The 10914-nt window shown below is 40.9% G+C and overlaps 2 protein-coding genes across 6 annotated transcripts in view; both read right to left on the minus strand.

The window, feature by feature from the left end:
* Positions 1-7269, minus strand: part of prkg3 (protein kinase cGMP-dependent 3) — a 31391-nt gene extending 24122 nt beyond the window's left edge. The window contains exons 1-3 of one of the 5 annotated variants that reach the window (XM_087297962.1): positions 7209-7269; positions 4034-4137; positions 988-1081 (exon numbers count right to left, since the gene is read on the minus strand). In XM_087297962.1, coding sequence (XP_087154088.1) covers positions 988-1081; positions 4034-4077 — 138 coding nt within the window. In that variant the 5' untranslated portion in view covers positions 4078-4137; positions 7209-7269. Of the gene's footprint in view, positions 1-532; positions 671-987; positions 1082-3685; positions 3811-4033; positions 4138-7208 lie in introns of those variants that run through there. The other 4 variants (XM_087297963.1, XM_087297964.1, XR_015518059.1 and 1 more) reach the window with 4 other exon arrangements.
* Positions 1-10914, minus strand: part of lats1 (large tumor suppressor kinase 1) — a 777671-nt gene that overhangs the window by 141173 nt on the left and 625584 nt on the right. The window lies entirely within an intron of this gene.

Here is a 10914-nt window from a genome sequence, read left to right on the forward strand (position 1 = left end):
TACTGTATTGAACAAATACAGTAGTAAATGCATTGTTCATTGTTTGTTCCTGTTAGTAAATGCATTAATTAACATTAACTAATGAACCTTATTGTAAAGTCTGACCCTAATATCTAATTCAATGTTGGCTCATGCACCATAAGCAATCCATAAATAGCACAGAATTGACCAATAGTTTCTAATTATGTGGCTTTGTATACAAAAATACTCTGTTTAGCAATGATTTTAGTGGTCATCATCTGTTTCAGAAACTATAAACTGTAAATGGTTAGTCAGTACTGCTGATGTGGAAAGTTCTTGACTATAGCTACGACATGATCGAGGACTGCTGTAAGTCAAAAGGCAGACAATTACACTTTCCAATAAGGTTTCATTTTTTAATAACATGGAAAAACACTGAACGTTCTATTGTTGATGTTAGATAATGAAAGTGCATTCATTGTTTGTATTTGTTAAATGACTGCTGTAATATACGCTGGACGGTTTATTCTTATGTTAACATTAGAAGATACAATAACAAATGGAACCTTACTGTAAAGTGTCACCAGTCATGCTAAATAGAAATCTCCTCCATTCAGATGTCATTCGATGTGTTTAATACCAGAATTTCTAACCTCTGAGGAAATGATTAGCCAGTCTTATTGCCCTCTATGGCATACGCTTTATGACTGAAGAGGCGGTCAGGGTCTACTGGAGTCCTGCTTGTGCCCAGCAATCATTGCTTACTTAAGAGAACTGTAAGCTTTGGACAGTCATGATGAATAACAAAATCTCTTATATACATCATGTTCGATCCTGTAAAATGGTATGTACACTAAAGCTACCCGTCCCATCAGGTGTCAAGAATGAAACTTAGAAATTGGCTCTTGGTAGGTATCCGGCAAAACACACCATCGAAACATACACACTTTTAATCCATGCAAATCATGCCCGTTGGTCATCTATCCTGACAGTAATGAAATCTGTTTGATTCTTAATGACACCTACCTGATCACTCAAGCTCTCACTCCCTCCTGATCTGTGTGCGTTCTGGCATAAAGATCGACCTGGTGGATGTAAATCATTAACCTGGTGCTCCACCCTAAGGTAAAAAGGAAAATGTGGTTGTAATAGAACAGAAGCAAGAAAACGTTCATGCCCATTCATTTCTATTTCTCAGTAGCTTTAACCCTTTACAGGAAACTCTCTGAAATGCTCCTTGAAGTGTTACTGGGGCTTATCACGAGATTTTTATGACCTCAAGTAATGCAAATTGATTTTTTAATCAATGTCAAAGTCGCCCGATAAAGGGTTAATGTAGTTGTTAAAAAGTTTGCAGGGGTTCAACCCAATTTTAAGTGCATAAACCCAGCCATTGGTTTAAAACTCCACTTATAAAATTAACCCCAACTGTTGGGTTTAGTCCATATTTGACCAAAAATGTCTGTATCTGTAGTCGCTACATCCTTTTTCATGTCAGACTTTGCACAGAGATTCTTTTACTTCCTTCAGGCCTGGCGCCAGTATGTCATAATAGAGTGGTACTAGATCTAGTGACTGCATTTTGGTCCCTCTTGTTCATTTCATTTAGACTATTTATTCACATTCATTAGGACTTTGCATTGCTGCCTGAGTTACTGACTTACGGCAGTAATATACTTTTTTATAGTAATAATAATATACACTTCATGCAATTACTGATTTTATCAACGAAGGGAATGCAACGATGCCGTTTATTAACGCAGACAGATCATGGCTTCAGCACCAAACGAGTGCTTTAAATCATATTTTAATCTCCTTATTTTTTCTGTTTTATTTTAAATAATAGGCCTATGCATGTTTAAAGTTTTAGGTAAAGACGTCAAACACATGCAAGCTGACCCACAGTTAGACTATTCATATAACCAATAAATAAATATAGTGAACTCTTGAAGTGAAGTTTATGTATAAACAAATTTCGAGAGGATCACGTGCTTATGATTGCTAGCAGCTGACCCGCATTATCTAATTCACTACGATCCAATTAGATGACTCCTAAACTACTATAAATACCCTGGGGTTTATTCCATTGCTATCTTCGTTTTGAAGAGTCCCCCCTTCCTCCTCTACTCCTCCGGATGGGTGACACGGTGGCCCAGTGCCTAGCACTGTCGCCTCACAGCAAGAATGTCTCTGGTTCCTGGCTTTACCAAAACTAGCAGACATTTCTGTGTGGAGTTTGCACTTCTCCCCGTGCTCACGTGGGTTTCCCCCGGGTTCCCCGGTTTCCTCCCACCGCCTAAAAACATGCAATTAAGTCAACTGAACAATCCAAATTGTCAACATAGACACGCTTCTAGTTAGTAATTAATTTCAAGAGCATTCACTTGCTACAGCAGGGGAGTTCTCGAGATCTACCTGAGCTCAAACTCCCCTCCCGCCTTGCAACGGGAGGGAGCCCTGGGCTCGAGGATCTCATGAGCTCAGGGCTCTCTCCCGGGACAGCATGCCAAACAAGCTTTTATAATTAATCATCAGCTAAGTGTGAACTCTTGAAATATATATTTAGATACATTTTAAGGCATTAGTGTAGCCAGAAAAACACCTAAAAAAGATACCTAAATTCACAGTTATTACCATGAAAATTGGTGAAATATTAGGATAACATGCAACTCAATATAACTTTTTTTTATCATTTTAAAGGTAAACATAAATATTTATGTTGGGCTATTATAAGTGAGGGTTTTTTTTTTTTTCTCGGTGATATTCGGTTGGCATTTGTAAAAACGCCATCAAAAACTATTAGGTTATTAGGCCTAATAAATTATTTATTCATTAAGCTTATTTTAATAACTTGTGGGGCGACGCAGTGGCGCAGTAGGTAGTGCTGTCGCCTCACAGCAAGAAGGTCGCTGGGTCGAGCCCAGTTGGCGTTTCTGTGTGGAGTTTGCATGTTCTCCCTGCATTCGTGTGGGTTTCCAGTCCAAACACATGCAGTACAGGTGAATTGGGTAGGCTAAATTGTCTGTAGTGTATGAGTGTGTGTGGATGTTTCCCAGGGATGGGTTGCAGCTGGAAGGGCATCCGCTGCGTAAAAACGTGCAGGATAAGTTGGCGATTCATTCCGCTGTGGTGACCTTGGATTAATAAAGGGACTAAGCCGACAAGAAAATGAATGAATGAATAATAACTTGTTTTCAGGTGATTTTCATTTTGTTGGGCCACAAGTCAAAACAAAATCGATATACCAACTGTATTTGAGCTCTTAATATATGCCTACAATATATTTTCTGGTGTTTAATTTTGCAACATGTTAAATAGCGACATATTTTTGAAAGTCCTAGCTTTAATCTCACAATTTTCATAATTTAATTGTTATTTCTGTGTTCAGGTTGGAATGACGGGAGTGTTAGTAATTAAAAAGAATTTTCAGTTTTGAGTGAACAAAGGCTCTGGCAGATCTAGCACTTATAACAGTTCTCTAAAGATCAGGCAGCGGTCAGTCTGTAGCTCAAAAATGGTGATGCTTGAAGCTTGGGAACAGAAGCCAATAGTGGCAGCTACTATTGAAGCCAGTAAACTGGCGGGCACTAAGACTGGGTGTAGCTATATTACAATAAAACAGTATTACTCAAAAGTATTTTACTACATAGTGACATTACTTGGAGATGCCAGTTGTGAGACAAAAACATTGTCAATTCCAAGTCAGTGGTGCATTAATGCTCACCTCTTGAGTTTGACCAACACTGTAGTGCCCTCTGCTGGTGAAAGAGGTTGTTTACATTCACAACTGAACCCGAAAGATTGGAGCCATATGTCCTGTCATGTCCTGTCCTCAGTTTTGTCTGACATCTGTAGTCATACAATATTCACACTCTTTTGGATGCCATATAAAACAATATAGTTGCTCATCAAAATCTAATCAGCTAATCGGATGGTAGCAACTTGATTGGGCATGATTAGGCTTACATGTTTCTTGTATGTTGGAAATTGATGCCCCATGTTGGATACCCATCTGTCTCCTACAGTAAGTCCTGCACAGTAAGCCTTGTACAGAATTGGAAAATGTCCTTACCATCTTGGAGCTTCTTGCATCCAAGCACAGCTACAGCCTCTCATGTGTCAGCAGGGAGCGGCACAGCCAATCACATGATCCAATTGTGTTTGGAGGAGGTAGGACTGGAGAAGAGAACATGATTGAAATCAATCAGTTCCCAAAGCACACAATCAAGCAACGCCCTACATTTCTTTTCCTCAGTTTCAATAGGATGAGTGTCACGATAGAGGAAAAAAAGGATAGTTTTAAACTCCATTTCATGCTGATTTCATCCTTTTCTGCACATCTAGGTTGATTAGAGCTTCAGAACATCACCGGCCACTTTATTAGGTACACCTGTGCAACTGCTTGTTAAAGCAAGTTTCTAATCAGCCAATCACATGGCAGCAGCTCACTGCATTTAGGCATGTAGACATGGTCAAGACGATCTGCTGCAGTTCAAAGCGAGCATCAGAATGGGCAAGAAAGGGGATTTAAGTGACTTTGAACGTGTCATGGTTGTTGCTGCCAGACTGCTCTGAGTATTTCAGAAACTGCTGATCTACTGGTATTTTCACGCACAACCATCTCTAGGATTTACAGAGAATGCTCCGACAAGGAGGGAATATCCAGTGAGCGGCAGTTCTGTGGGAGCAAATGCCTTGTTGATGGTCAGAGGAGAATGGCCAGACTGGTTCCAGCTGATAGAAAGGCAACAGTAACTCAAATAAGCACTCGTTACAACCGAGCTCTGCAGAAGAGCATCTCTGAACACACAACACGTCCAACCTTGAGGCGGATGGGCTACAGCAGCAGAAGAGCACACCGGGTGCCGCTCCTGTCAGCTAAGAACAGGAAACTGAGGCTACAATTCACACAGACTCAACAAAACTGGACAATAGAAGATTGGAGAAACGTTGCTGCTCTGATGAGTCTCCATTTCTGCTGACACATTCGGATGCTCGGCTCACAATTTGGCCTCAACAACATGAAAGCATGGATCATCCTGCCTTGTATCAGCGGTTCAGGCTGGTGGTGGTGGTGTAATGGTGTGGGGGAGATTTTCTTTGGGTCCATTAGTACCAATTGAGCATCAACGCCACAGCCTACCTGAGTATTGCTGCTGACCATGTCCATCCCTTTATGAGCACAGTGTCTCCATCTTCTGATGGCTACTTCCAGCAGGATAACGCAGCATGTCATAAAGCTCAATCATCTCAGACTGGTGAACGTGACGATGAGTTCACTGTACTCAAATGGCCTCCACAGTCACCAGAGCTCAATCCAATAGAGCAGCTTTGGGATGTGGTGGAACGGGAGATTGGCATCATGGATGTGCAGCCGACAAATCTGCAGCAACTGTGTGATGCTATCATGACAATATGGAGCAAAATCTCTGAGGAATATTTCCAGTATCTTGTTAAAACTCTGCCACGATCAATTCTGAAGACAAAAGGGGTCCAACCCATTACTAGTAAGTGTACCTAATAAAGTGGCTGGCGAGTGTACATCTCTAATCCTACCCAAAACCTAACACCAACGCACCAAGTTAGTACTTTTATTGAGATGAAAGTCTTAGGTAATGGTTTGTTAGCAGCGAGAATTCTACTAATAGAGTGTGACCGATCATTATTTTCTGGTACCTTATTGATACCATGCAACAAAGACAACTAAGGCATTTCTGAAGGTCAAACAGGGTTGGTACTAGAACCCAGCTAACAGGGAACGTTCCCAGAACATTCACTAACGTTCTTTAAAAGTTGTGGAAATGTTAGCACAAAACGTTATCAGATTGTTTTTAGAAGGGTCTCATAACGTTGTTAACGTTCTTTGAACAAAGTTCTCGGAACGTCTTTAGAACGTTATTTGTACTTCAAAAACGTTGCCATAATGTTGATAAAAAACGTTCTTAGAACGTTATATTTTGTTGGAAATTTTAGTTTTAAAAACGTTGTAACAACATTATCCTAACCATAAAAAAGGTTCTAGCAACATTAAGCAAACTGGACATTTCAACGTTATTGGAACATTCCAAATAAACGTTCTTAGAACGTTATATTTTGGTGGAAATTTTGGTTTTAAAAACGTTGTAACAACGTTATCCTAATTATAAAAAACGTTCTAGCAACATTAAGCAAACTGGACATTTCAACATTCTTATAACGTTACATATAACGTTATGAGAACGCTCTTACAACCTAAATTTGTTAGCTGGGAACGATTTGTACACTGTTTGCGTTAAAATCCTGACAGACTGGGGCTGGGTGAGAGCTGCTACACATGGGGTGGGTGAGTTTAACAGATTTAGTGTCATCTTTCAGACTGGAGGGTAAGATAATGTGTATCGACCATTCTAATCCCTTGATCCCCTACTCCTTCCCCTCTTCTTACCTTCATTTAACCCTCTTTTTACCACTTACTGTCTGCCACTTATACCAGTTTTTCTCATTTGCTCTATCCAGATTACAGCTAATGCCTGTGTTTGTGTGGTTATTTTGAGGGGTTTCAGGGTCAAGCGCAGACACTGTTACCAGACAGAGGTAATTAACTCCGCGGCCAAAAGCCCACCTAGACAAAACAAAACCTTCCAGGACATAAGCTGAATATCCGGGTGGAACTGTAGTTGGTCATTTTCAGGATATTTAGTCAGAAAAAGGTTTATTCAGTTTGAATGGGTTATTCTGACTCGAATCATATTTTACTGAAGGCATATCATATTTGAACCTTAACCAAAGAACTATAAATATTAATATTAAACGGTGAAATTAAACAAATAGTTTTAGCTATTAAGCTAAAGATAGTTTGGTCACACTTTATTTTGATGGTCTGTTTATTATACCCACATAGCAAATTTTCTTTGGCCCAGATCTGGCCCACACAATCAGCTTTTGCTTGGCCCGCATGCCGCAGTGCATTACTGGACCAAGTCTGGCTTCCATTTAAGGACCAAACATGGACCATATCTGGGCCTAGTCTCAGCCAAATTAATAACCAATGACTCGGCCTGAACTCGGCCAGCTATGGACCATGTTTGGTCATTGTCTGGAAGCAGTCGGACAGACGGTCGCTCGACAGTGGCCTCAGACGGCTTTTCGTGCGAGAACAACGCGGACGCGAATGGTGTGCGCTCCCGAGAGGCATTCGAGACACGAAAAAAGTGCAGCAGAGCGGCCTCTAGTGGATTCGCGAAAACAAAAACTGAGCAAATACGTACCACCCGGGACGTACTTTGCGGTCTCCAGAAATGTCCGCGGAGCTACGTTTCCACAATGAGCCTGTGTTGCAAAATATAGTGTTACTCATAGTTTATAAGTGTCAGATTATTATTTAGTTTCAGTTAATAAATTACCTATAATGCAAATTTCAACGTTAAAACATTGACTGTGGTAAATGTACGGTACTACACTGTAAAAAAATACAGGGTTCCACACAATTCATTCATGTTGACCCAATGCAAATCGATTAGGTTAACTGTTAATAAGTAAGTGGATTGAACATAAAACCATAAAGTTGACAAAAAAAATCTTGAGAATTGAGTTCATTCATTCATTTTATTTTCAGCTTGGTCGCTTTATTAATCAGGGGTCGCCACAGCGAAATGAACCACCAACTTATCTAGCATATGTTCTACGCAGCAGATGCAACCCATCGCTGGGAAACATCCATACCAGGGTGTTTGTGTTTTACAGCGGAACTCAGAGTAAATGACTGAAAAATAGCAGTCAGCTGTTCATGTGTGCCTGGGATTTGGTGTTTTTTTAATGCTCTAAGTCATTGCACGGGTGGGAGTTGTGTCTACATTACAGACAGTTTACCAGATCAGTCCAATCTGCTAATCTGACACCAGATTAGTGCGGTAGAATCAGCCTCTTAATCCAGTCTGTTAATCACACACAGACATGACTGCAGGTTCAGTGCGTAAACAGAAGCATGTCTGCATGCACATTCACACCTTCCCATACACACATTTGTGTGTATTGTTTATTGGCCGATATTTACACTCACTTCTGCATGACATAAAGAATGAACAATCGCATGATCTTACCTCACCCTGCTATTTACATGTTTATTTTTTGTCTTTCTGGAGCCGTTCTTTGCTAGACTTGAACCCCGCGGGCAACTCCTCTCTGTGTTTCAAGTCCGCCAACGTATGCGGCAAGCTACTCGACAATCTGGTAATAATCAGGTAGGAGCGAAAAGGAACGGTGTTATACCACCCTGCGGTGTTCATAGTAACGACGAAATGCCTCCATACATACTTCTCTCTATATAATTCACGATCTCCAGAAATGTATATTAGAGGACATTATCAGAATGAGCCTACGTTGCTTTAAGAGGTGCGAGACGCTCCTTGTGAGCGCAGACAGATGCTCAAGCCATTCTGGAGGTAATAATAATATAATAATAATAATACTGAGCCACTGTGATGACAGACTTTGGCTGAGGGATTTGAGAAAGACCAAAAATAAACACATCAGATGTTTTACAATGAGCTGGAAGCTTATTATAAAATCAGCCTATAATGTTTGAGTAGATTACTTTTTTTTATCAGAATTGTGTTATTAGTAAATAGCAAACAGCCTAATTCAATTCACTAAACAATACAGTGTTCATGAAGAAAGGGTCCAGGAGTATTTTCTTGTCAAATGTGCACCCCAATAATCTTAAAACAATGTACAGAGTTGAACTCATGTTGATTAGTGTGTGTTGTGTGGCCGGGGGGAGGGGGGGGGGGGGTCAGAGTGTGGATGAAGCGGTTAATCTGCAGTTGGTCACAGTGTTAGTGTGGATTAGGACATGTATCTGCAGGATCAGATGGGGACTCGGTGATGGGTGAAGAGCTGAGGGGTCTGTGTGCTCACGTGCGGTAAAAACGCATCATCATTGACAATTACAAAATAATCAGTCCAAGGCAGTTGAAAAATAAGTGATTAAAAATACATTTATAATAAATAATTAAATAAATAAAAACAGCACTCATGTGCACTTAGGTATTTCACAACCCAGGCTTATACTGAAAACGTACCTCTATATACATTTCTGGAGAGCTGCAAATACATCTCAGGACCTATGTTTTTTTTTTCAAATCCACCAGAGGGCGCTGTGAACACTTTTTAGAGATCTCAAACTTCTCTTGCGAGTGCCATTCGCATCTGCTGTTCTCGCGTAAATCCACCAGAGGCCGCTGTCGATTGACTGACTAACCGATCCCCCCACCCATCCCTAAACCTAACCAACAGTGTTAAGCGATCCAGGAAAACAAAGAGTTTTACTATGTTTTCAGATTTTACCACATTCTCACCCTCTTATTTACTTGTTAATTTTATTTTTTGGCTTTTGTTTTAGTTCTGCTTTCTGGAACCTGCCAACTCTGTGTTTCAAGTCCGCCAACGTACACTGCGAGCCATTGGATAAACTGGTAACAGCAGGAGAGCCGTCCACCAAAGGCAAGCGGTCAGCTGATAATTGCGAAAAGGAACGGCGTCATACCGCTCCGTAGCATTTATTTTAAAGACAAAATACTTCTGGCTACATAGTTCACATTCTTCAGAAACGTATATAGGGGGACATTTTCAGATTGAGCCAATTTACCTTCATCAGGTTGACGAAATTCAGGTGCGCCTAAAGTTGATTTGATCACTCAGCATGTCACATGACACAATTAAATAACATTTATGATAAAAAAAAATATCTTTACTCGTGTGATGGTTGATTTGACATTATTATTTGAGTTATATGAATTTCTGTTCTATTTATATATTAATTAGGTAGTGCTGTCGCCTCACAGCAAGAAGGTCGTTGGTTCGATCCTCGGCTCAGTTGCGTTTCTGTGTGGGGTTTGCATGTTCTCCCTGCGTTCGCATGGGTTTCCTCCGGGTGCTCCGGTTTCCCCCACAGTCCAAACACATGCAGTACAGGTGAATTGGGTAGGCTAAATTCTCCGTAGTGTATGAGTGTGTGTGTGAATGTGTGTGTGGATGTTTCCCAGAGACGGGTTGCAGCCGAAAGGGCATCCACTGCGTAAAAACTTGCTGGATAAGTTGGCGGTTCATTCCGCTGTGGCGACCCCGGATTAATAAAGGGACTAAGCCGACAAAAAAATGAATGAATGAATGAATGACATACTGAGGGCTCTGTTTTAACGATCTAACGGCTCGTACACAACGGGACGCTTTTCGTTTGCGTTTATCGTCAGCGGTTTTTCAAGATTTTTTTCCGGATTCAAACCCAAGTGATTATCCCTGGCGTCGAACAGAAGAGTATGCATAATCATTCCTTGACGTTAGATGGCGCTACACAACTTCTGACACCCGCTTGTAACACAGAAGAAGAAGGCAAAGTTGACACGCTTGTTGTTATGGATGGTTCAAGCAGCAGCTCCAGCTCTAGTGATGAAGAAATGATTATTGTTCAGCAGTGCAATTAGCACTCCACGTTCATATCGCCTCTGTGCATCACCTTCAATGTGCGCTCGTATTGAGAGTTTTGCGCTTGAGCGCCTCCAAGTGCTGTTTACTGTAACTTCAGCAGCTCTGTGCATGTGAACAAAAGTGCCGATCTGATTGGTGGAGAAGGTTTTAATGTGGCGCTTCAAAACATTAAAAAAACGAGCATGAGGGTTTTTTTTTATGTTTGGGTTATGTTTGGCGTTTTGCACGTTGGTGTGCATGATCACATTGACGCCCTTTATTTAGTCCCGAGGGATCAAAGATCAACAGAAAATGCGTGCAAAAAAACGTCCCGGTGTCGCTTAAGAGCAAAGTCTAAAGCGCAGAAGGAAATGTCCGCATTCACTTTTGCTATTTTAAGGAGGGGAAAAACTGTCTGTGCACCCAGCGCATAGTCTAAAAGGGTTCTCCCTATACTCTTAATGAGTTATTTGTGTGTTTTGAGCATAATGTGCATTAAACCAACCAGAA

Source organism: Danio rerio, chromosome 20 (genome assembly GCF_052040795.2).
Source record: "Danio rerio strain M-AB ecotype USA chromosome 20, GRCz13ab, whole genome shotgun sequence".
Lineage (NCBI taxonomy): Eukaryota > Metazoa > Chordata > Actinopteri > Cypriniformes > Danionidae > Danio > Danio rerio.